The 26,837-nt window shown below is 41.6% G+C and overlaps 1 protein-coding gene across 4 annotated transcripts; it reads left to right on the top strand.

The window, feature by feature from the left end:
• The first annotated feature begins 204 nt into the window (after positions 1 to 204).
• On the top strand, positions 205 to 20,553 carry fes (FES proto-oncogene, tyrosine kinase). Of its 4 annotated transcripts, none has more exons than XM_035530819.1 (20): positions 206 to 536; positions 1,584 to 1,830; positions 2,544 to 2,717; positions 5,940 to 6,036; positions 6,445 to 6,628; positions 7,167 to 7,304; positions 8,151 to 8,270; positions 8,938 to 9,060; positions 9,878 to 10,070; positions 11,546 to 11,626; positions 11,939 to 12,148; positions 13,079 to 13,201; positions 13,787 to 13,840; positions 14,284 to 14,402; positions 14,483 to 14,577; positions 14,668 to 14,791; positions 15,268 to 15,425; positions 15,766 to 15,888; positions 18,692 to 18,826; positions 19,961 to 20,553. In XM_035530819.1, the coding sequence occupies exons 2-19, from the start codon at positions 1,606 to 1,608 to the stop codon at positions 18,823 to 18,825; spliced, it is 2,475 nt and encodes an 824-aa protein (XP_035386712.1). In that variant the 5' UTR covers positions 206 to 536; positions 1,584 to 1,605; the 3' UTR covers position 18,826; positions 19,961 to 20,553. The 4 variants fall into 4 exon arrangements, with proteins under 4 accessions (XP_026860322.2, XP_035386712.1, XP_035386711.1 ...); XM_035530818.1 differs by having other exon boundaries at positions 11,915 to 12,148; XM_027004521.2 differs by lacking the exon at positions 18,692 to 18,826 and having other exon boundaries at positions 205 to 536; positions 11,915 to 12,148.
• The last annotated feature ends 6,284 nt before the right edge of the window (positions 20,554 to 26,837 follow it).

The raw sequence follows: 26,837 nt of genomic DNA, 5'->3' as shown, positions 1-26,837 counted from the left end.
TTTTATTAGCTGTTAGTGTAAATGACACTGTTGCGTACTGGATTTCCTGTTCTATATGTACATGCAGCATCTAATGTGCTACTTGTGCCACATCTTGCAGAACGCAGGTACTGCTGCCTATAACATTTTGATTGATGGTCTTGAGCAGAAATATTGGCCAATAATCTCTGAACGAGTATCGGGTCGTAGGCTGCGGGAGCCGTGGCTGCTTTACCTACGCCAGCTCCCGCTGCTCCGTCACGGTTGGTTGTGCCGCGAGCGGCGTCAATACGCACTCGCTTATCTTTTATTTCCTTTGGCTCGCGCTACTTCTCTGACCGGTTATAAGCCTGGACGCGCACGCATTTAATATCCGTCTTCCTGGTTTCGGCTAGGCTAGGCTATCTACGGGCGAACGCATATACACCTTTCTACTCGTTGCTCCTAGTGTTGTTGCTGCAATTGCATTCTGCGTGTGTCGTCGCGTTTTAGATGGACATTTTCACCATTTAAGGATCGCGAGAGGAGGTATTTGCTGCGCGAGACAATCCAAGGAGGTGAGATTTATAACCGCTTTATAACTGCGAACTGTGAGTTAAAGGGCAATTAATGTAAGATCTCAAATCATCTGTGAGCTGTAGGAATCCTGTCAACGAACCACATGGTTCGAAAAGATGCGATGTCAACAGGCTGCAGGTGACATTTAAACAAATGGGTTGTCCAAGGAGATAGACCAGTGCTTTCAATTAAGCACCCATCTTGTGATGCTGTAAGGTTGAACATATTGAACTCGCAGTATACTACCTGCAAATTTTAGCTGTCCAACTACGCTACACTGCCTTAGGTTTTAACGCCCACTTAATTTAAAACAAGAGTCCTTGCAAAATGAAAAGCTAACAAGTAATGTTAAATCCTTCATTAACCTACTAATTACGTTTTGATACGTTAACGTTTATTACGTTAAGTATCTTAAAGTGTTGACAGAACGATATGGCTTAAGGGTATTTAAACTATGCTATCCGAAATTGGGCTTTCTGAAGTTAGGTGTTGACATATGATCTGTGATGCTGATAGTAGTTATATTACAGAGTCTCTGTCCTGGATTAGAAAGCGTTTTAGATGTGAAAAATATTGATTCTGCTAGTAAATCGTTAATTTAACTTATGTTAAATTTTTTTGTGATTAAGTTTTAATTCCTTAATATCGATGTTAATAGTTGACAGACCCATATAAATATGCTGTAATAATGGAAGTTCAGGTCACGCACAATATATCCTCTTGCTCTTGAGGAAGTGAAAGACATTAAAACCGCATTAAAGATCAGGTGATGATGGTATATAAAAGAAACTTGCTTGATTAAACTGTTCGTTTTTAGCCATCTATTAACCTAGCTACAAGCTGTAAAGCAGAAATGCAAGGGTCAAGTTATGCACAACTACTAATGTACTTTATCCCAAAACACGCAAGATGCAGTATCAGTTGAGCCATGACTAATAGCTTTTCTTTATTCTCATTATTTTTTTAATGTGAGTTACATAATCCCTTTAAAGGCCCCCATGTTGAATCACCACACCTTGTCGTCATCATTCCCCCCCCCCCCCCAGGTTATTTTAGGGCATCGTGAAGATGGGCTTCAGTGAGGATCTGTGGTGCCACCAAGGCCACGCCGCATTGTTACGATTGCAGGACTCCGAACTGCGCCTCATGGAAGTGATGAAGAAGTGGATGACGCAGAGGGCGAAGAGCGATCGGGAGTTCTCCGCACAGCTGCATCAAATGGCAGTCTTAGTGGAGAAGATGGAAGGTCCTCAGCCAGGGGCAGGTCTAGACTACATCAGCCAGCTCAACAAGGTACCCAGCCTAGCTGGTCTCATTCTGAATGCGGTTCCACAAAGCACATAATGTTCTATCGTGTACCAGTAAGACACGGATGAATCCGTGCCAGTGCTGTTGTTCACATACACTATTTGGGCTGATTGGAATTTCAGACTGTGTGTGCTTTTAAAACAGGAGTCGAATGATTGAGTTTTGCTGTCTTTGGAGGGGTACTGAAAGGATGCTGAATCAAGAGACAGTGATTTGGTACCTCTCCAGCCTCCCAAGCAGTATTCACTGCCAAGGTTGTAATAGCATCTCTGATTATTTAAATCACTGATGTTTAGTGGCTGCTGAGCCGTGTGCATTTTTTTCCAACCAGTAAACAGTCATGAGAGGCAAGATGGAAAGGAAATTTTAACCAGGCGTTTTGCTCTGTCCTAGACGTGGAAAGTTGTGGTAATACGTTCTAATCTTTCCAGGTGGGAGAAAGGAAATCGGTGGTGCTGTGCTATAGTTTGGAATGTGTTTAGCTGTGCTCTACCTAGGATTAAGATTAGGATTGGTTAACTAACAAAGATAAAGGACTGACTGAATGACACTGCTCAGTAAAGCAATGCTTGTTCCACAGGAGAAAGCTTGAGCTTGTGTTGACCATTCTGTTCTGCACAGTTTTAGGCAGACAGCACCTGCTGAAATGTAGCATAGGTCAGAATGCTTCATCGCTGAGCTGTAAGTCTCTCAAACAGTCATGGAATGTGATGGTGAGCGAGACGGAGAACCTGAGCCGAATCTTCCGGCAGCACTCTGAGGATCTGATGGTGGGTCCCCTCAGCAAACTCACCCTCCTTATTCGAGACAAGCAACAGCTAAGGAAGACCTACGGGGAGCAGTGGAACCAACTCAACCAGGAGCTGTGCAGGGTCAGTGCTTTTCCCCTCCTCCACCACAACACACGTTCCCTCCTGATTCAGATAATATCTTAGTGAGAGTTTTTTTGGTTTGTGTTTTTGTGCATATTTTGTTGTTTGAATCATCAGATGAGTTGATTAGATTAATTAGATTATGATGTCGATTCATTGGCAGAAATACCTCAAATCAACTTGAACCTTCAGAGAAATGTCTCAGTATGGCACAGTTACTTTTATTTTCCCTACTCATAAAACATCTGACTTGGCTCAAGGGTATGCTATTTATTTGTTGAATTGAATCAAGTGGTAAGAGTTTGCAAAATAACCCAGATATGCAATGCGTGGCATCCTCAAGACTGTTATGGAGAAGCACTACCTTGACTGACCAACTGGAATGCAAGAAAGTTTTCTTTCTAATGGGCTTGTTCATGTTTCAGTTTATTTCCTATCCAGTTTTGGTTCATGATCTGATCAATCTCCATGCCAAAAAATAGGCAGGAATAGTTCTGCAATTACAAAAAATAAACCACGCACGGATTTCTCTTAGCATTCGAGATGATCAGTAGACAAGCAAGAATGAACCACGCGAAGGTTGTGCGATGGCAGGAAAGCTGAAGACTGCATGCAACAGTCTTATTGATGTTTGCTCGCGCCTCAGTACCATGTCCTTAGATGGGATAGGGAGGGAACTGGAGATGAGAGATGCTTCCACAATGAAAGTACAAGGACAAACTAGAAATGGAAGTGAAACGTGGTGATGCTGTATGAAACAGAATGTTCATGGTGTGATAGGGAAGTAGCCAGGTGGACAGCAGGGCTGGTGATGGGTCTGTGAATTAGACCAAAAAGAACCAGGAAGCAGCCTTAGATAGCAAAGCACATTCATGAATCCATGTCTGCAGGTGGTCAACCAACAGTTTTTCTAGTAAACTATGGTGTTTAAATAAAGTCGTTTTGAATATATTTATTTGGAACGCCAGGTGTTCCCAGCCTAAAGATGTGCATGAAGCACTGCTGGATACTTTGGTAGCATTTCATTTAAAGGTGCTGGTCACATACCAACATAAGCCCTTCATAATACTCATAAACCTGCATGAATATTTACAAGGTTGTCTGCTATCATAAAGCCTAATTTTAGCAATTTTGCTGTCATCACCCTTAAGTGTTACTGATTGCTACTTTTTTGGGGATCACAACAACTGTGCTCTTCAAAACTTGTAACAGTGGACAATTTTACAATATAAAACACTTTTTGAAATGATTATGCTTTTAAGCTAGTCTCGCAATTTCACGTGACCTGTTCATACAGCTGCGTTCTTGGGTTAAAAAAAAGACAAGTTCATGTAATTATCTCAGGATCTGAATGAGTGTGTGGTTCACAGCTCAACCTGTCACTACTAAGTATCATTTCCCAACTGCTAAACTACACCGTCCAAGACATGCTCTTTTTGTGTTCTGCTGTGAAGTGCGTTCTTGAAGTGATTTAGAGTGAGCGTTCCATAGCTCACTGGTGGGAGTTTGATTGACTGCTGCAGCTGAAGTCAGCAGTGGTGGAACTATTCAACAAGTGCAAGTTTTGTCTGTTCAAACAAGAAAAAACTTAATCTGTAGCCTCGTGCATGGTATCACACTAATTAGGCTGAACATTAAATCTGTTGGAGATTACTGCAGCCTGTGATTTTTACAGCCTGTGAAAACATGAAAGATCTTTTCTCTAAAAACATCAGAAGAACTCCGATATAAGTTTGGAAGGTTGTATCCAATTTTTCACATTTCTTTGTGAACAGGGTTTTTCCTATATCAGATGTATCTAGCATGGCAAAAACAAACAGGAGTTTTGTCTGGACTCTGGAAATAAGATATTACTGACTCCTTGATCCTGTTGTGACGGACGTTTTGTTTGTTTGCGTAGGTCTGGATAAAAAAAAAAAGAAGAGGATGTTTGTTTTATTCCTGGCTTGCATCCGAGATATCCAGATTGTGAGGGGTCTGGCTTGGACATAAATCTTGAATTCTTTGTGCAACTTTTGTATTTCTGCGCGTTGCTTTCAGTCTTTTTGACTTTCTTATGGAGAGACATTAAAGAAATTGCAAACTTGTTTATACGAACTTTGTCCAGTGAGGTTTTTTTTTTTTTTCTTTTCTTTTCAACCCATAAGCTTTGTATTATCCATCTTCTCCATTGGTATTTACTGACCAGGAACTCTACAGAGAGTATATTTTGTGATTTGGTATCTCTCTCTTGCTCTCGATGATTACATCAGTGTTATTTAAGCAAAGTATCAAAGAAGCAGTAGTCAGTCCAAGCACCGGCATGTAAACACTCTTCAGCCAAGTGAATGGTAGAGTACCATTAATTTGAATATTCATTAATTAGAAGCAAAGTAATATTTGATCTTCATATTTATGCTCAGGTGAAATGTGTGAATTATTTTATCACTCTAGTAACAGCTTGTCTGAAGTGTGTTATTGTAGTTGTCCTAGATGTGGTGTATCCATACATCACTGAAAATCCACTGAAATCACTGTAGCAGACTGAGGTAACTCTACCCATGTTCATTAGCTGCCATGCTATTTCCATGGCTGCATATTTAGGCCCATTGCAGGACCACTTCTGTGTACATTATGTGGTGCTGTAGCATCTGATTTGGAAACTTTAGCCTACATAGAATCATAATGTAGTGATAATTATAAATCTGTACCTTTAAATGTTAGTGGGATTTTCTAATAAGCTTTTTTGTGGGGGTGGGGGTATATGGGAGCAGTCTCATATGTTGTAGTGATGGGTTTTGTGGCATCAGTGAAACAGTAAACATTTTGCATGGATTCGTTTTCCACTCGACTTTGACGGAACATGATCTTTTCCAGCGGACTAGTTCCAGTAACCGCTACCATTTGTTCGGGTGGCATTGTCTTTAAAAACCTGCCCTGTGTAACGCAATCCAGCTAGCCATAGACTGCCATAAAGGGGGGCGTTCAGAATGTTGTCTTCTATCTCAAAAATAAAAAGGTAAGGCAGTGAAGAAAAAAAAGATGGGTCAAAAGAAGCCAGTCGAAACGTAGCAGTATCTGTAGAACAGGTTTGTTTAGGTAATTTCCTTTGTTGCTCAGTCTTCTTGCATGACATGCAAAATGATTGACCCACTGCTTTGTGAGTTCCTTTTGGCTATGAACCAGAGTTCCCCTGGATGTCCCTGATGAGATCTCTCCTCTTGCCCCGTTGTGGAAGGTTAGGTCACTCAGACCGAGTTGGACCGACTGAAGTCCAGTTACAAGCAGCTGGTAAGGGATGCCTCCCTGGCCAAGAGGAAGTTTCAGGAAGCGAGTAAAGGTAAACCTCTCCCTTTCCCAAAGCAGCCTGCTCCACTTCCACCACGCCTGCTAGACACTGCCAATAGTGCACTGAATGCGTGGAGCCTTTCACTTACAATGGAAGGAAGGCTTTGTTTGGAGGACATGGTGTAATAGCAGCATGAGTAAGCAAGCCCATGTCCTCCTGTGCTTGACACATGATGACACTCACTTTCAGAGAGAAAAAGCATTGTTTTTAATGAGGTTCATAACCAAACACAAAGGTCTCATATATCATGTCTAATTAGTGTGTTTTTATGATCATGCTTTCATTATGGCTTCAATTACTGAGAAACGTTATGAATATTTATATAAACAAGTAAATGGAGTACTTAAGCAGTCTTTTTAAGTGTGTGTGTGTGTGTGTGTACCTGTATGTTGAGTGCAGACAAAGACCGTGAGAGAGCCAGGGAGCGCTACGTCAAGGCCACGCTGAAGCTTCACGAGCACCACAATGAGTATGTGCTGGCGGTGAAGGCAGCTCAGGTGCACCACGAGCTGCATTATGGCCGGAGCCAGCCCGCTCTCCTGGGAGCTCTGCAGACCCTACAGGAGGAGATGGTGCTTGTGATGTGAGTGTTCCACTTCCTGCTAGCAGATCAGAGCTCTTACTGACCATGGGCCACGAGTCTCAAATGCAACGCCACTCATCATCTGATTACCAAGTGTTAGCACACATGCTCGTTGTTTTCAGAACACCTTCTGCGGGCCTTTTGAGGTTTTTTTTTTTTCAGCTTGAGGTTGATGAGGGAAAAAATGGGTGAGTTCGCAACACTGTAATGCGTTTTCACACTGAGAGAAAGACTTCAGAACTGCACGTATTGTGTTTTTGTTGCTGTGTTCCATTTGAGTGGTGTGAGCTGTTGATGAACAAGGAAGTACTTGAAGCATTTTAATTGGTTTAGTATAGAGTTTCCCATGGCAACCATGAGAAACTTCTGCTTTTTTTCTTGCCAGTGCGTCAGTTTCCCCACCGTTGATGACAGTTTTCTCAGTCTATTGTTAGCTAGAGGCCCAAAAAGAGAAGTGGTTTGCAAGTATGTGTTTGAGTGAGCTAAAAGTGCAGCACTCTGAATGCTCTGCCCCCACTCCCCACCCCTCCCACCCCAGGAAGGAGATTCTGCAGGAGTTCTTTGACCTGTCCAGCCTGCTCCAGGAGGAGGTGGGGCAGGTTCACAATGAGATGGCCAAAGCACTGAAAGCAATTGAACCACACAGAGAATATGAAAGCTTCATTCAACAGAATAGGTAGAGCTACTTTTGTAAATGTTGCAGTAAACATTTGTTCTGTCTTTCATTATGCGCGGCACTCTGAACTTGAAATGTTAGCATTCCTACCATTTGTCTTAATGACTAAGTAGTGGCTCCTTCTTCACATGTAACAAATAAGATAAATTTGGCTTATAAAATTGTCTTCATGACGTGTTGGGGCACAACTAGATTATCCACAATATTAATCTTCTGTCATTACTGAAGTAGTCAGAAACTGTTGTAATTAAATCCCTTAATTGCCCTGATACACTTCTGGGGTTAGCAATTTCAGACATAGCTGACACTGAAAATCCAGTCAACTGTACCATCGGGTTTGCTAATGGGTATTCTGACGACCCTATGGGTCGTCTGTTCTCCACTCAGTTAGAAATAGTACAAACGGCTGTTAGAATGATGAGGACACCTAATGACAGTGATTATGAAATTAGAAAATTAAAATATGTTTAAAAAACAAAACAAAAAAACAACTAGGCTATTTAGAGTTGTGTCCCTTATCAGAGGGTAACAAAGCAATAAACATCAACCCTGCGTTATTACATTTACATTTTACAGATGCTCTTATTCAGAGCAATAGTTTCAAACATGTTACCAAGGTAGACGAATGTAATTTTCGGAGTCTTGGCCCAGGGACTCTTATTGTAGTTATTATAGAATGGTCCCACTTGCTCAGATGAGGGATTGAAACCCAGTCCCCCACAGGAGAGGCCCCATTGTTCCCCACTACACTATACTGTAACGGTTAGGCATGATGGGCCTCTGTGGTCAGTTTGCATATGCTGAGTGTGTGTGTGTACAGTTGGTCAATCTCAAGTCTGTGTCCAGGTCGAGAACTGAGGTGCCTTCCTGCGTGCAGTTCGACTCCAGCCTGTTGGATGATGTCGAACTTCTGATGCCCGAGGAGTTGCAGCTCAACGAGCTGACTCTGGAGGGGATCCAGCACCGGTGCTTACCTTACACACCACAGTGCTGCAGATCAGTGGTTTCAACCAGCCAGTACAGCACAACCACCCCTATACATATTAGTGTGTTGGCACGTGTCACACCGATGCATTACGACATGCACAACATATGTTAATGTGGTACGCTCTTGAGTGTGTTTCCATGTGCAGTACACGTGGTAGTGGGTATCACTGTGAACCACACATTAGTGTATAACGATATGCAGTACATATATTGGCCTGCTACACAAATTGGTGTACATCAGCATGCAGTACATGTATTGGTGAACTCTGCTTTAATGCAATATAGGCAGTAATGGACATCGGTATGTACTACACACAATAGTGTGTGCTGCATATCTGTATATTAGATTAATGTATATTAGTGTCATTGCACAAGAATACACCATACACTTGACAAGATTGAAATGCCACATTTGTTTTGGTCTGGTTAGTTTTTATTTTATATGATGCCTCCCTTTTACTACTCAGTTATTTTACATGCATAATTAATTTCCTTCATGCTGGGTGATTGCACCTCTGGCTGCAGATCTACAGCCTACAGTCTTTCTAAACCACCTACATCTTTCTAAAGAGAACCCCTCCCTTCGGGAGGTGGGATTTGTCTGCGGGGTACTGCCCCTCATGGTTGCCCTCATCGGCTCTGACAGGCTCACCGCTGTGGAGGAGGAGCTTCTCAGTCTAGCAGCCATTCTTGGAACACAGCAGGTTTCTGTCAATCAACTGGAGCTGGAACTCGAAGCTGAGGAGGGTGTGGCTAACGCAGGCCAAAGGTTAGCTTCCCCACTCCGGGGGGGGGGGGGGGGGGTTGGCAGTTCACTGGTTGTCCAAGAGCTTTTAATCCTGAGATCCACACATGCTGATGAAGATGGCACCCAGATCATTCATAATGAATTGGAATGGATTTGAAGATCTTCCCATTTGCATTATTGCTTGTACGTTTAATTTGGTCTCCAAAGGTGAAGAGTGCTTTCATGAATTTTAAATGTGCTGTGGAAAGGGTAGACTAAGTGTTGGGCTAATCTGTCATGGTTTATATGCCTGTCCTGCACTGTTGGAAGTTACTGATGAGTTATGGGGAGTTAATATTGAGTCTAATTAATGGGTGGCTCGGGAACAGATGGAGCATGGTGTCACTGGCACCACCCTGAATTTCATCAGTAAAGATGGGATTACACTTCGCCTGATGTGGCTAACCATGTTCCTGACAACCGAGACATTTCCTCTACTTTACAGGCGGTACAGACAGTACCTCAATAGGCATGAAGAAATAAGTAGCCCAAATATCCTGTCAAGTGTAATGGTGCTCACAGGCATAATAGTAATAGTTTCCCCATCCCACCATTAACAGATCCACTATTAAGAGAACTTTTCTTTCATAAATCTCAGGACGGCATTGCAGTTTCAGGGAAACACACTACAAGTATGTACTCATTTTAAAAAGATTTAACAGTAAACATTTCCATATTCTAGATAAACAACTTGTGAATTTGGTGCCTCTAATTGCAAACCATGCACTAGTCCATGTCCAGGTAAACAGCTGGTGGTGAGCTGTGCCCACTGACCCATCTATGCCTTCCCGTAAACCAGGGTGTACCAGTTCAGCAAGCGTAACGCTCTGGAGGACAGCCGGCAGCAGGTGGTGATGTCCATGGTGGCGCGTGCCCGACTGGAGGCCCAGCGGAAGATGCTGGCAGACAAGCTGCAGTATCTGGGCAGCCGCGAAGCCCCCACTGTGGGTCTGCATGACGACCACCTCTCCATCACGTCCAGCATTTCAAGCGTGAGTTAAGACCCTGTAGACCGTTAAGACGTTCCCTTTACCCTGCTAGGAGGAGACAGACCCCGTTTATACTTCCTTAAGTGTTAGGTTTGTATATGATCTGGCGTTGAAGGGGAACGAAGGCTACGCAGGACCTTAAAGGCCAATGCCATAAGCATTCAGTGCTGTTATGATTAGCCCAACAATGAACATTTGCAGTATTTACTGCAAATACTGTTCCTCAAATGCTTCCCTATGTGTGGCTTTCCCGCAAAGACGCCATTAAAGTAAAGTAAACTAGAGCGTTATATAATGGCTGTGTAGTTCTTTCACTTCTTCTGTAATTACTCCAGCATTATGTAACCCTGCTGATTCTGAGATTGGTAAAGCTGCAAACTCCTCCACCCACTCTCTGTAGGAGCTCTCTGCACTGCTCTGCTAGGAGCCTGCTGTAGCGTTTGTTCCTTCGGCTCGCTGATACTGGTTTAGTGTGACCATTTTCCCTCAGAATGCACATCGAGCATGAAGACATGACAGTGTTTGTTGACTGAGGACAACAGTACCAGGTGTCCTAGTGCATAGTGCATGAAAGCACCAATAAAAAGCCATCTACTATATTTACAAGACCTCATTGTGGTCCAGTAATATATGTGCTCTGCTCTAAATTAGCAGCACCACGGGACCAAAAAAGGTCACATTCCATGAATTCCTTCATGATGGTAAGGTCCAGCTCTGGTGCACAGTTAGGATTTATGTGCACTCTGGTGCACAGTTAGGATTTATTGCTGCTGCAATCCAGAACCCCTGAATCTTTCCCGGACCCGAGAGCTGCTCAGACCACTGCTCCTATCTTCTTTGGCTGCTGGAGGCATTGATTTGGGCCGTCGACACGGCAACCGTTGTGCTTCGTTCCACCCCGATAATTTGTTTTGAACGGGAGTTGTGTCTCTTTCTTCAAAGAGGCTGATACCGAGTGTTAAAGATGAAGGGATGCCAAAAAGACCTTGTGGAAGAAGGGCAAACAAAATTACTCAGGTCATGCTCTCTGATGCTCTTTTGGCCTTTGGGTCATTCGTCCCATTTCTGGGCCTTTGTAAGCTTGTGCATACAACTGAGAATGATTGATTATACAGAAACGAACCGGCTGGGGGCTTGGGCAGCCTGTGTGGGGTTCTTGCACTGGCTCTTACCTCTGCATGATCATTAGAAGTGTCCCATACAACAAATGGGACAAGCGGCTACTGTTTACACGTGGTCATCAGCATGTGTACTGCTTTTAGCACATTGGAAAGCTCTAATGCTGGCCTGCCTAATTTAAATACCAAATATTCAGTACATGCATTTGTTGCACCAAAGTTTAGTTGACATTTGTGAAACCCCACCCCCACCTGTTTTAGGTAAACAGATAATAAATTCATGCTATGCACCCACGTATTCGCGTCGGCACCAGAACACTCCCGTAGCCTGTTTAACGAAGCCCTTTTCCTGTCACACAGGAACATGACAAAGACTTCAAGCTTATAGGCATGGATGGCATTATCAGTCACTTCGGCAACTTGTTCAAACCCAAGTACACGGTGAGTGAGCCTTCGCTTGAGGCAGCATGCAATTTCCTCCTCATTCTAAATCAAGACACTAAGCTAAATGCATCTATTCACATCCAGGCGTCACATCTGTTAATGACCGCTTCTCCTTTGGCGGTGGCTGTTGTGATGGCTCAGTCAAGAGCGCTTGCTGATACAAAAGCTTTTAGAATCAGACCTCAACCATTGCAGATTTAATCTCCGGGCTGATGATTTATGATGAAAAGTGTAGTTAAGTGTGTTGTCACTTCTAATGTGCCGTGTCTGTATCCTGGCCTGTAGAGTGTGTTTTACGATGCTTCCCAGGTGCCTCCCGCCCTGTCTCCCGTCCTGGAGGCTCAGAAGCCTCTGAGTCAGCAGGGCTGGTACCATGGGGCTATCCCCCGTGTGGAGGTACAGGAGCTGCTGAAGAACGACGGCGACTTTCTGGTCAGGCAGAGCCAAGGCAAGCAGGAGTATGTGCTGTCTGTGCACTGGAGTGGCCAGTGTCGGCACTTTCTTATACAGAACACAGAGGTGAGTGTGTGCAGGGGTGGGTTTCTCCGCTTTTCTCTCTCTTTTGTCGTTTCTCCACTACTCATATCTTTATTTATACTCTCAACACTCAGAAAATAGCTTTGAAGCACATCAGATCCCTGCTGAATCTGTTTTATTTATATACACACGCATGCTTTCACCAGTCTGAATTCGCCACAGTGGCATCATTTATGTAAAATGAAGGAACTGACCATTGCTACTATGACCCGGGATGGTGCTGCGTTAGTATTAGTGAACATAATTGCTACCATAGTATATAACAGACATTGCTACAATGTTAGGGCAGTGGTAGCTCAGTGGTTACGGTACTTGACTTGTAATCGGAAGGTTGCTGGTTCAAGCCAAGTTGCCACTGTTGGGCACCTGAGCACGACCCTTGACCCTCAGTTGCTCAAGTTATACACAGTCATAATTGTAAGTCACTTTGGATAAAAGCGTCAGCTAAATGTTTGTATTTGTCTTGTTCATGAGAGCCTTAAGTGACTGCATATCCACACCTGGTACAAAGACCACCCCTGTGTGGGACACACACCTTTGTTTGTGAAAGTGGTTTTTTTTGGGGGGGGGTTGTGCATATGTATGTCTGTTTGTACACACATGAATGCATACAATCAGCTGTTATTGTCAAAGAGGTATAAAATAACAACTGAGTAGTTATTATTTTTGATGAGGTGCTATGTGTGATATTGAACAATGCATCTTTGAAATGCTTCACATTCTTAGTGGTTAGAAGTGACATTTCTTCTTATTGAGTGAAAACCTTATTATGCGTGTCATGCACGCATGTGTGGGCTTGTGCGTTTGTGTACGTTTCTCCGTATGTGTGCGTGCACACACTTGGGTGTTTGTATACATTTGTGTGTGGTGTTGTACGTTCATATGTGTATGTGTTTGTGGGAGTGTGTTTAGGGTATGTACCGTCTGGACGGTGAAGCCTTCCCCTCTGTACCACAGCTCATGAACCATCTCCTCAAATCCCACAAAAACGTCACCAAGAGGACAAACATAGTCCTGAAAAGTCCAGTCGTCAAGGTACCTTCGCTTTGCTCAACGCAGGCGTTCTGATGGGCTCGATTTCATTAGTGCATTGATTCACCTGGTTCAGTCAACTGATGTTTCTAATCAGAATGAATTCTGGGTAATGCTCACACTGCACTGAGCCACTGAAAAATCACTACCATTTGCATTAGTCCTGTTTGCACTACAGAACCTGCTAAAGGTTCTTTTACTTTATATAAGAGTTTTTGTTTATTTATTTATTATGAGAAAGGCTGTTAAGACGTACAAATTAAGGATTTCAACTCTCTGTTCCATGTAAAGTCTTCACTTGCCTTGAAAACAATATAAGCTAGAGGCAATCCAAAGGCTGAAGAGGTACAGGCAGGAAGGAGAAACTGAGGGAGGAAAATGGTCCAGTCACCCATATACTGGGCTTACAGGGTTTCCACACCCTTGGGAAGATCTTTAACATTGGGTCTTTTGAGTGTGTTGGAGCAGGGAATTGAAACATGGTGTTCCCAGGGCTGAGGATGAGAAGTAGCGGTTGAGGTTGCTGGGGTTGGACTGCAGCATCTGCCCTGCTCATATTGTCTGGCTTTTTTCTCCTTTCCTTTCAAGGACAAGTGGGTCCTAGCTCATGATGATGTCATCCTTGGGCAAAGCATTGGGCGGGTAAGTGTGCAGACCAGCAGGGCTTCCCTGATTGGCTCAGGGCAGTTTATCGTTTACAGTTTGTCATTTAAAAATGTAGGTGGATAGTATTATCATCCATTACACCACCTCTGAGCAAATACAGTTCTACTGCAGTCGCTCCTCCATTTATCTTAATGCAGTGACCCCCATTATTGGTCTTAGTGATGAGTGCTAAGATATATCTGTCAGGAATGCTTGAGGAAATATTAGGGTAAGGGACATGTCAATATTAATATCTGCTATTAAAGTGATGGTTGAATGTAAGTGCTCTCTGTGTGTGTGTGTGTGTGTGTGTGTGTGTGTGTGTGTGTGTGTGTGTGTGTGTGTGTGTGTCAAGTCAAAGTCAATTCAAATTTATTTATACAGTACTTTTTACAGTTGTCACAAAGTAGCTTTGTGTGTGTGTGTGTGTGCGGTTGAAGGGGAACTTTGGTGAGGTGTTCAGTGGTCGCCTACGCTCAGACAACACAGCAGTTGCAGTGAAAGCCTGTCGGGAAAACCTTCCCCCAGAGCAGAAAAATAAGTTTCTCATGGAAGCAAGGTACACACACCCACGTCTTCTTCACAGACACGAAACTCTCACACAAGCCACACGACTGAATCCCTCGCTGTGTTCTCAAGGATCCTGAAGCAGTATGACCATCCGAACATAGTGAAGCTTATTGGAGTGTGCACCCAGAAGCAACCCATCTACATAATCATGGAGCTGGTGCAAGGTAACAAGCCGTCAGAGACATCGTTTGCACGTTGTGCTGCTGTTATAGTGCTGCTTGGATCAGTGGTTGTGTTTGAATTTGTCCTGGCAGGGGGCGACTTCCTCTCTTTCCTTCGCGCACAGGGACATAACCTGAAGCCAAAAATGCTGATCAAGATGGCAGAAAATGTGGCAGCCGGTATGGAATACCTGGAGAGCCAGAAATGCATTCATCGGTGAGGATGATGTTGAGGAAGGAGAGAACATATGTGATGGGGTTAAGCGGGGAGGGCGGGGGGACTTGAGAACAATCACAGTCCTGGGTTTGATTTTGATTGTGAACTACTGCGTCATTCCATGTTTCTACATAGTTTGGTAAGGGTAACATCTAGATAATTGGATAATGAGGAATTCATTTTAAAAGGGAAGAGAGAATTTTGGACATTAGTAGGGCTCAGCCTGTTCATGGGGTCTCTTAGGAGCAAAGGACAGTTGGGTAAAAACGTTGCCAGGCTGGATAATGAGCCCAGCAGGGATGAGGCATCACATGACTCTCTCTTTCGATCACTGTCGCTGTCTCTCTCTCAACCTCTTGTTTTTCATCCTTTTTTTGGATTTTGAATCTTGTGAATATTTTGCTCTCTCTCCTTTCTGTATTCTTCCTTTCTTTCTCTGTTTTCTTTCTTCTTTCCTCTTTGTCCTTTATTCGCAGGGATCTTGCGGCGAGGAACTGCCTAGTGGCAGAGCAAAGTGTGGTGAAGATCAGTGACTTTGGAATGTCACGCCAGGAGCAGGATGGCGTGTACTCTGCCACGGGGGGCATGAAACAGATTCCAGTAAAATGGACTGCCCCAGAGGCCCTTAATTATGGTACAGTCAGGTTTATTAGTGGTCTTTTTCACATGCAATGCATTCTTAACCAGGAAAAAAAGAAAGAAGGGAAAAAAAAAAGACTACATTTTAAGGATTTTGCTTTTGCCTGTCATCATAAAATCTTCTAAATCTATAGTGAAACACATCTGCAATTAGTAATTGCCACATATTATAGTGAATGCAATATTATAGATGGTTTAAATAATTTACAGCAGATGGTTTCTCACCCAAAGCTTATTCAGAATATCTATAACCATGCTTCTCGTGTTAAGAACTTGATTTGGTGAGCCGCATTTAGCCTTAAGTGACTCAAGACTGCCACCTGGCTGCATTTCAGGGCGCTACACCAGTGAAAGTGACGTGTGGAGCTTTGGGGTGTTGCTGTGGGAGACCTTTTCTAGAGGAATCTCACCTTACACCAGCATGACCAATCAGCAGACTAGAGATGAGGTAGAAAGAGGTGAGACTCTTGTACACAGTGGGTTTGTTTCACTTCACCATCCATAGCCAGACTGAAGCTGAGGGTGCAAACCTAAAGTCCTAGGTGGGACGTCTCCAGAAGGTGGGGGGGGGGTGAGTGGTCATCTGACAACAAGCTTGGCCCCTAAATAAAATGAGGCACCTCACTTTTGGGGGGAGGGGAGTGTTCAACGAGTTGCTCTTTGTTCGTCATCAAATTATCCATGTCATATTTGGGTATATAATAAGCTTGATGCTAGAAGTATGCTGTAGTATTACTTTGATATAGAATATTACTCAAACTGGTAATAACAAATATTTTTTTCCACCATATGGCAGTAAATGCAGAGATGATCTACCGAAGGAGTTTAATGGTAGACAGGGTGAGGAGTTTGAAGGCAGCCTGGCACTGTAACCACCCCTTGCCTGAAACAGTTCAGACTCTCTGCATTGCTTTGCATGCAGACATTTTAGTCCTCCCAATAGTTCAGAGACAACCCAGCAGGTGGATTCAGCAGTTGGAAGAAGGCAACTTGCAAAGAGGGGGGATTTGCAATTAATGTGAGGTCTGAGTGACACAGATGAGTAGTGATTGCATAGAGGGGCTACCAGAAAGCTCTGGTAAATGCCATAAACTAGGAACTCAACAAACTCAGTAAAAGAATATCAGAACTGCTACTTAGTCAGAACACAAAGGGGACACAGTGAGAGTGCAGATTCAGATGATAAAGGGAACATCATGGCAATTCTAGGAACAATAGCAAAGCATAACAAAACTGAAAAAAAGGTTGGCTTGACGGGAATGCTTCAAACTAAAACTGTACAAGAAGTGCAATACAGTGAGGTCTAGCATCATGGCTGATGGTGCTAAAGAAGTTAAAAAAAAAAACCCAGAATGGCTATCAGTAGTTATTGGGTGATGTTTCAGAGGAGCTGTCCATAAGAGTCTCCTCTGTTTTTGATTCTATATGCAGAGGACATTGCCTTGAATACAGAGACAGCCTGTTCAATCAAACGAAAGAGCGCTTCTGTCATGAGCGGCATGTACCCAGGCAGCCAGGCATGCATTAAGCAAGCAAAATATTCCATTTATGTGCCCTGTAGAGCACACTCTCTTAATTTAGCTTTAGTAGATATGGTTCCTGAGGCCAGGTCTTGTTACTAGAGAGATTGATTCTCTTTACATCTGAATCATATGTGGATCAAAAATGGCTTGGTGTACAAAACAAGATATCTGTAGGTGCACCCTCATACTCGCTGAGCCTGTTGGTATATAGCTCTGTGTAACATTATGGATAGATTGCCTGTCATTAAGTGAGAAGACAATGGTGACCAGATCTGTTGAGACATGAGGTCTGAGTGCACATAGATTTACAGTTTTTTGGTTATCTTTTCATGTTTTGTAAAGTCAGAGAAACAAAATATGTCAGCTCAAAGGCTGCTAATGCTGTTGATTTAATTAGCTCAGACTTTGAAATCTATAGGTATGAGAACTTTTGTAATATCCTGTGGAATGAAGTGTTCAATACTGCTGAAAAAAAACTGATACTGCAGTACAGCCAGCTGCAAAACGGCAAAAGAAACTAAGCTCTCAACATTCTGTCTGCCCACTATTGCTGATCAGAACAGGTCAGATTTAGAACTAGATAATAAATTATCATATAACCTTTGTCAACCCAGTTTGAGATCGGATCATCTCAGAGTTTAATAGGCTGTTCTCTAGCAGATACTGTGACGTAATGAATGACATCCAAACCCTAAACCCCCAAAGCGATGTATTTTGCTAAGAGGATGCTCTGATTTAATTTGTTAGTGTATGAGTAAAGCATTGAGGACTTGGGACATGAACTACATCAGGTCAGGAGACTTTTACAAACGAAAATACAGAATGGTGTGCCAAGACCCTTGTGTTGTAGAGCTGGCATCATTATTTGAGGCTTTGACAGGTTTTTAGATGCGATGCACTTCATGGAACTGGTTTGTAGCTCACTCATTCACGCGCGCACTCACTCACTCACTCATGAATTGCAAGCAGTAAACTCTCCACTAGGTGGTGCTACTAGGAAAAAAATACAACAGTCACAGTGGTACTTTGCATCATTCACCCTGTGTGTCATTGATTTGTGAGGTCTTTAAACTGAAAGTAGTCATTTCAATCAGTTAGTACTGCTTCTTGTGAGCTGAGGTTTTCGTACTAAAGCTGGTGATGTCTTGGGTCCAACTATGGCAAATGAGAGACTGAGCAATTTGTGTTTGCTAAATATGGAGTCACTATGAAATTGAAAAAGATTCAATAAGTAAAACGGTCAAGTAGAACCAAGGCCTTGAAGGGTGAGCATTTATTGATCTGTTTGAATGAAATGAGAAAAGGTTAGAACACTGAATGCAATGAAAATGTAACTGAAAGGAGCTTAAATATAACTTGATTATATTGAAGATTGCGTTTTGCTTCAAAAAGACTAGAATGCACAAAGAGGTAGAAAGTAGCTGGCCCCTCTAATAGAACCACTGGCCCCAGCCTGCCCCCCTTTCAAAGGGTATAGAACTGCCACTGATGAGACTTGGAAAAGTAGAGTAAAATTTAGTGTCTTCAGTGCAATAACATGTTTGGTATTTGGTACTAATAACAATTGAATGATGACCCATATGTGAATTAAACGAAACACTTAATCTATATGGTCCTGTTACCATTAGGAGGACAGCAGGGCCTGATTTTGTAATAGCATATTACATTAACTGTTTGGAACAAAGGGAAGTTTTCTTTGACATTTTTTACCAGTATGATGTCTTTTTACTGTTCCTAGGCTATCGAATGCCAGCTCCCAGTGGCTGTCCAGCTGAGATATATACCCTCATGTGTTACTGTTGGCAGTATGACCCCAGAAACCGCCCTTCCTTCCAAAAACTAAGAGCAGATCTACAATCCCTTTACTCGTAACGTGTGTACACACACACACACACACACACACACACACACACACACACACACACACAAAACAATGCACACAACAGCTATACTGTTTGACATACATACATAATTTAACTATGCCTTCACAAAATATACTGTCTGAATAAATTAAGCTTTTATTTGTATTATAGTATGCTGTGCATTTTTAATGGATATTTTAACTTTTATATTCTATTTAAATTGAATCTTTGCCATAATTTATCCTGGTATGTTCATTTGTCAGACAGCAAAATAAAACTTAAATATGAAATCTGGTGTCGTTTACAATCCTTCAACTGGATCCCTGAAAGGACTTCAAGTGCATCTTATCTAGTAGCCTACATGGGCCAGACTGTCAACAGAATCAGCAGCATGTCCCTGCATCTTAGATTTGTGCAAATTAGCCTGTGATGTGTGCAAGATAAGATAGAAAGCAGGCCTGGAAGAATCTGAATCATTTTTGTTGTTCAAGTACAAAAGTACAAATTTTTATTTTTGACATAGTGTCGCACAAGACATGAGCGTACGAGTGGCAGTGCAGGTACAATCCAGCAGGGAAGGAACAAATCAAAGTAGACGTAGTCACAGTATAATACAATTAGCTATACAGTACTGTGCAGGTGTAGAATTGATAAGGTAATGAGTGAATGTAGTAAGTGTGGGAGGGGGATTTGCAGCATATAAATTAACTAATGGTGCAAATCTAGTGACAAGTGTCTGTATTTAGCACTGTCTGTGAGAAGAGTCTGTTTAGGAGGGCTAGTGTGAGTCATGCGTGTTTAGGAGCACTGTGGTTGTGAGAAAAGTCTGTGTTTAGGAGGACTGGTGTGAGTCATGTCTGTATTTCTCGTAACGCGCTGTAGCTTTCACCGTGCATGCAGAGTTGCAAAGCTGAGCCAGGCTGGGATATATGATATGATGACTGACTAGTATTGATGTGTAGAACAGAACCAGTAGCTTTTATGGCAATATCAGCGTCTTCAGCAGTCACAGAAAGTACCAGCACTGAAGCCCCCCTTTTTAAATCATTCTATTAATGTTCTTGTTCATTTGAAGAGTGATGTACTATTTCACCTGAAATCTGTAACCATGTCCACTGTTTGTGTTTGTATGTGTGTGTTTTCAGATCCAAGATGATGGTTTCACACCAAATTACCGGATGATTTACTTTAATTTATTGGTGCTACACCCATCCTATCACAGATCAAATTATGTAAATAATACTGTAGCTCAGTGTTTCACTAAACATCTTTGATGTATGTGCTTATCATGAAATATCTACACCGTAGATACATAAAGAAAAATCCAAATGCCATGTCAGACAGCACACTGTTTACTTCAGAGAATACCAAGCTGCCTAAAAAACAAACTTCTGTTTTGTTTTCTCTGTTCCTAAAACACAGGAGTTCATATCTGATGTTACTTCACACCAGCTCAGAATTTGATGCAATGCTTTTCATCCAGCATGTGCATTTGAGATTCCAAGCAGTATAGACATGGAAGTATTAAAAATCTGTGTATTTGTATCCGCCAGCATTATGCTTTACTGCCACAGGCATAATGAAAAATACCATCCAACAAAGAAAGCACTTGAGAAAAGTGACACTTCTGAAGGATGCTTAGAACCTGGTATGTCGATAGGCTACATTTCATGCAGTGCATATATGCTCCAGGTGGTATGCAAGTGTTACCATAATAACAATTAAACATTTAATGTTTTCTGAGTGTTTTTTTTCCCCATCTTAACAGTAAATAGGAACTGTTTGCAAACCCATCAATAAATTATGGTGGGGTTTTTTTTTTTTGCAACGTGTTAGGAACCCAGTAAGCAGTATGTAAAGTACCATGTCCTGCTAATTTTTTCCCCTCTCTTTTGCCTGTGGCTTGACTAGCGCTCCTGCAGTTCCCAAACAGACTGGAATGAAGCCGTGACGTAGGGTAATGCGCAATCCCTGCAGTATTTCTGTTTGCACTATAATCCTAAGTGTCTGCAGTCACCCAGCGATCTTGTTCAGTAGGTCTGTGAATGCTTGGAATGTACGGTATGTGTACCAGCTTGTGCAGGTACCCCACACCTTTGTAGCGGCTTTGCTGAACCAAGACTTGTAGTGTGCTTTAATGACCACTAGAGGGCAGTTGGTTCTGAATGGAAATGAAAGGTGAAGCGTTTTCCTTTCATGCTGATTTAACGCCAAGTGCCCAAATACAAAACTTTACCTTTATAAGATAACTTCATCAAGTGAGTGATGCTCACTAAGCCAGAGTAGGTGTTATTTCTTTTGACTACAGTTTAGAGTAAACAATTAACTAAATTCTACCCCATGTTTTGGTACGCAGGCCTGCATATTTGACTTATTCACATAAGAAAAAAAAACAGATGGACGCTTGTTTCATTTACTGCATATTGTACAGGAAATAGGAGTTATAGATGACATCATATATTTAATTAGTTTTTATGAGCTGCCAGTACTTTGATGTAGTGTTTTTGTGTGTTTAAAATCCAATGTGCAAAATGGTAGCTGTATATTGTAGTTTGTTTGAAACCGGGGGTTGAATATGTAAAAAGCACATCCAGAAGGTCAGGTTTGTGGTGGCAGTGCAGTATTCATATAGAACCAAAAGCATTCATTCTAGGCAGGGTTTACGTATGCACACAGGGCGACGAGAAACATGCAACACCCCCAGCACCCGTATCCTGAACCAAGTGCAGATATCCAGTAAGTCAAAATTTCAAGGAAGAATAAACACGCCTTCATATTACTCAGAGGCCTGTGGGAGCCACCCTTTAATTGCAATGTGCAGTTAAATGTCATCAAGCCACCCACTTTGCCACATACTTAACTAATTAATCCAGAAATGTATTTGACATATGATTGGAACAAGCAATATTTTAAAAATAAATGTAATTCCAGAACATGATTGACTACAGCTAACATACTGTTCCTCAAAGTGTGCATCCTTTCATCTCTCCAAACTTTGTGTTAATTACAGTGCGATTGTGGTTTGGTTTGCTGTGTCAGACGCTTTCTTTTCGAGGAATATGGCAGGATGTACTACTCGCGCCACCCCCTTCATGTCCATGGTGGCTGCAATCAATGATATGCATTTAGTGTGCTTTACCATGGAATTCTGTTAAAACACTGAATTGGTGAGGCAGGATGAGTCAGGATTGAATGGAAAAAAACCAAACCAGTCATGCGTTGCTAGGCCAAGCACCTGAAAATGGGAGGGACTGGGAATGACTACACCCTGTGGACACCCCTGGAGCACCACACCTGCTCGTAGCCACTAGAGATGTCATCATAACTCTGTCCATGGTACTGTCCCAATTTGTCAACCCATTTATCAAAAAAGCCCAAGGCTTATTCCAGATGTCTTGGGTCCAGTTGTCCTGGCTGCTTGACAGAAAAGAAAAAAAAGATATCACCATGCCAGTTTGACATGTTGAGTGACTCCAGTCACCTGATTGTCACATGAGTACTGCATAAGCAACATTCTCTTAACACACATCACAGAAATCTAAACACAGCCCCTGCCTGGAAATGCTTTTGTTCTCTCTTGCTCTTTCTCTATCCTCAATTGTTTCTCTTTCGCTCTCTCAATCACTTTTTCTGTTTTGATAGTTAAAAAAAAATGTATTACCTTCTTGTAGCTTTTTGCATAGTCTTATGCAAAGGTCCTAGGCACCCATAAAATGATATGAACATTAAGTGTTTTATTTGCAGTTTATAACACAAAGTAATGTGTAAGTTAATATTTACTACATAGAAATTTTAATGGAAATGAACGTTTGTAGAGTTAAAAAATAATATACATGTGTGACACTGAACAATGTCAACAATTAAATCACACATCAGATTTAGTAAGGATCTTTACTAATATAAATTGTGTACATTGCTGAGAATAAAATGACGTAACAGTCAATGGAAACAGTCACCTTACTGAGGGCTGGATTCAAAATCACACCGAAAATCAATGTAAAAAATGTAAATCACAGGTAAATTTAATCATGGTAACTCATAAGGTGACTCAGCAGTGTGTATGGCCCCCATGTATCTATAGATAGATTGATAGATCACTTTATTAATCCCAGGGGGAAACTGACATATTGCAGTAGCTCAAGGTACAAAACAGCAACAGTACAAAAAAGCAGATAAAACTCAAAAAATAAATAAATAAAATACAATTTTTAAATACACAATGTATAAAAATAAGAAATGTAATAAGACCTAAGATACAAGATATAGTATGTATGTCTTGTGCAAAGTGTAAGAATGGTAAGGTGTCCGATCATTCACCGTTTACAGTCTAACAGGTAAAGTGACAATACAACAGGTAAACAGTCTAACAGGTAAAGTGCAATACAAACATTGTTAGGTGTGTATATACACAATTGTGCAGTAAATGCAGAAGAGAGTGACAACAGAGTGGATATTAATAATAACTACGATTATCTAGTGCTCGAATAATAAGTAAGATTATCTAATGCTGTATGCAGTCCCGATAACGTCTTGGCAGGCTCCTCATGAGATGGTGGATGGTGTTGTGGTGGATCTCCTCCCAGACCTGGATCAAGGCGTCTGTGGCGCTACTTGGCATAGTCATATTCACTAATACATAATGTCCTAAAGGTTCTGAATTGGATTTAGGTCTGGGGAGCAAGAGGGCCAGGTAATGGCATCAATACTTTCTTTGTCCAGTAACTTCCTACACACACACAATGGCCACATGAAGCTGGCCATTGTCACCCACCATGAGAAATTCAGGGCACACTGCAAAAGTATAAGGTCTGATAATGGCTCTGAAGATTTCATTCCAGTACCTATCAGCAGTCAGAGTGCCAGTGGTAGACCTGCCTATTCTGGTGTTCTTTTTAGAATGACAATCGAGTTGCATGGTTCTGGGCTGTGAGCACAGGCCCCACTAGAGAATGTCAGGCCTTCATGAAGTCTTTTTCTGACAGTTTGGTCAGAAACATGCACACCAGTAGCCCACTCATGTAAGGGCCCATGTCCTGGTATCTCCTCCATGCTCTTGAGACTGTGCTGGGAGATGCAGCAAACATTGACAGCAAGTATTGACGTGCCAGATTGGAGCAACTGGACTACAAGTGCAACCTGAATGGGCTACAGGTACCACCTCATGCTACCAGCAATGACTAGCAAAACAGAAAACTACTGTACTTTAGACAAGAATCAGTTAGGAAGGATGAGGAGAGTAATTGTCTCTGGCCACCAACTGCAAAACCATTCCCTTTTTGGGGGTTGTCTTGGTTTCCTCTCTTGTGCATCTGTTTTCACTTTCATTTGCAACATTAATTCATTCATTCATGAAGTTTAATTGACTTGGTGTTCTATTGTCATAATTGTGTTCCCTTAATTTTTTTGAGCAGTCTGTGTGTAAAGGTAGATGTTGCATCCTGCTAGACATATATGTCTACATGATTTTTTTTTTACTTGCATTAAAAAAAAAAAACAAGCAAAAAATATTTTGGCATGACAATGATCTTAAACACAATAAAATATCCTTAAAATATACGTAAGACCTAAGGTGACAAGGAGTCAATGTTGTTCCATTCTTTGCCAATAAACCCTTATTGTCCTTATAAATAAATATTCAACACCATTTACTTGGCTGTCTTGAGACTTCTGTGCCGTTTTGTAAGTATACATGAATGAATAAATAAATAATAAATATTTAATATTCATGATGTAAAAATATGTATATGTTTAACTTGATCTTAAAATAAGAGTTTGTTTTGTGTTATTTACACTAGTTACAAACTATTACAGCCACTGCCACAGTTTGTCAGCCACCTTCTAACTCCTTCACAGTCCGTTTATGACCACATAACTACTAACAGCATCAAGCACAGCAATGTTGTAAGAAATTCTGCATGTAGGTGTCACTTCTGGGGCAAGAGTGATCTAGAAGCCAAACATATCTGCTCGGAGTACCAGTCCTGTGGGCTCTGGGGTCTTAGAACTAACCATGAAAAATGAGGGGGATGATCAGCACACCTTGTGGATGTAGACATCTTTAGCATAAATATATCTAATAAAATGATCAGTGAGTGTAAGTGCGAGGTGTTTCTAATAACGCGAGTGTGTGTTCTCACAATGCATTAGGACAATGTCTTTGTCATTTTGTATGAGGCAGTTCAAATAATTTCTATAAAATTTCTGCAAGATATAATGACTTTGTGTTGTTTTAGTCACGCTGCGTTTATCAGTAGATGTGCCATGGACTGATTTGCATAAATCTCTCTTGCATGTGTGCCATCATACAAGTCAATGCAATGTACTAAAACATTTCACATTCTCCGAAATGGCATCGTTGCAGCATGCAGGGCAAAGCCATCACATGCTGTGACACGTTTATGATGTCCTCGAAATCATATGATTAACTCTTGTGTTGGCTGTCACGTCAGTATTGTCCTCAGCGCCACTGTCACAATGAGCCGATAAAATCACATTTCTTTCCACCATCTCAGTCTCACCTATACATCTGTGATGGGGTTCTCCACAAGGTGTACGTTCCACACCGGTCTACTTGCCACACCAATTTCCATGATTGAATGGAATTTGTTTAAAAAATGTTTGATTACAGTTAATAGGTTGGTTATGGTTATGATCACAGGCTCAAGGGCAACTTGTGGGAGGAGGTTTAGAATATGAAAACAGGTTTACATTAAATTTCCAAGCCTCACAGTGGTGTGTGTGATGTAGTTTGTGAGGCCTGTGACAAATCTGCTAGGATGAATGAGACAGATAGTTCTCAACCTCAAAGCATTTGCAGAGCTTCCAGTTTACCTATAAACAGAGCTATATGCATGTACAGAAAGAAAAAAAACTATTATTAAATGTGCATAGTGCTGATATGCACTATGCAGAGATGTGGGGCTCAGCCAGAGAAGAAATTGTGCTCTCTGAAATCTTTACCAGATGTTTGTGAAATCAACCCAAAATGAAATCATCTGTTATTTTAGGGTCTTTGCTATACTGGTACAATTCTACTGAAACTGTACACATTTCTACTATGTTGCACAAGTAAATTTAACATGAGAATACCATATGTGTACTTAACCAGTATACCTAAATGCTCTTCTGTATGCTATATATCCTGCCTTGGTGATTGCTGCCTCTCTGTTCCTGCTGCTGTTGCTGCTTCTCTCTTGTGTGCACCATGATGCCTCCCTACTGCCTGCCTGGGCATCCCGATTACTGAAAAAAAAAAGACTTATGGCCACATAGAAAACATACAGGATCGTCTAAAAATGGAGAATGATATGAATCGACTACAAATGTGGCCTATGTACCTTTTTGCCAGTAAATGTATTTGAAGTTATTTTAATAACTATAATTATCCATTTTCTTTTTAGTTTTGGTTTATTTTTCTCTTTTCACTACAAAACCTACTTCTGGTACACACCGTTTTAAGCATAAATCTTTATATCTACTAACGCCATCTAGCTGGCTGGAAGTGATGGCCAATTTAATTTAACTTTATTCCATCTTGAACTGGTTCAGGGCTCTGATTCTTGCGTTAGCGAAAGCCAATAGTTGTTAGCATAACGTAGGGTAAAGCTGAAGTTTTACACTAGATTTATTTATTTATTTTTACACTATACAATTTATCTTATACATCATCATGAATACAACACTTCTAACCTCACAGAAACCTATCCGTAACCATTAAATCTAACAAATAGCGGGCTCACTGGACCTGTGTTTTGTGCGATGGTACGCTGGCATACCTCGCTAGCCTAGCTAACAGCCTATCGATAGGTTTCATTAATTCATGATAAGAAACATTAATGTCATTTTTTTTGTTTGGTAACCTTCGCACTTGCTTTACAACTGTGTCTTCAAAGTACACTGATACAATGCAAGTGTGAACATTACCCTTTTACTTGTTTTGTATGTCAACATCTCGTCACTCGCATGAAGTTTGAGACTCATAATTCAGGCGGAGTGGGTTAGTTTGAAATCAAGCTTGGTTGG

This window comes from Electrophorus electricus, chromosome 1 (genome assembly GCF_013358815.1).
Source record: "Electrophorus electricus isolate fEleEle1 chromosome 1, fEleEle1.pri, whole genome shotgun sequence".
NCBI lineage: Eukaryota > Metazoa > Chordata > Actinopteri > Gymnotiformes > Gymnotidae > Electrophorus > Electrophorus electricus.
This window is presented reverse-complemented; position numbering and strand designations above follow the sequence as displayed.

Excerpts from the sequence above, each read along its gene's own strand:
- fes (XM_035530818.1), top strand. The coding sequence starts at position 1,606 with ATGGGCTTCAGTGAGGATCTGTGGTGCCACCAAGGCCACGCCGCATTG. Across the intron at positions 8,271-8,937 it reads CTGGAGGGGATCCAGCACCG|GCTCACCGCTGTGGAGGAGG; the intron begins GTGCTTACCTTA and ends CGGCTCTGACAG. Across the intron at positions 10,071-11,545 it reads TCACGTCCAGCATTTCAAGC|GAACATGACAAAGACTTCAA; the intron begins GTGAGTTAAGAC and ends CCTGTCACACAG.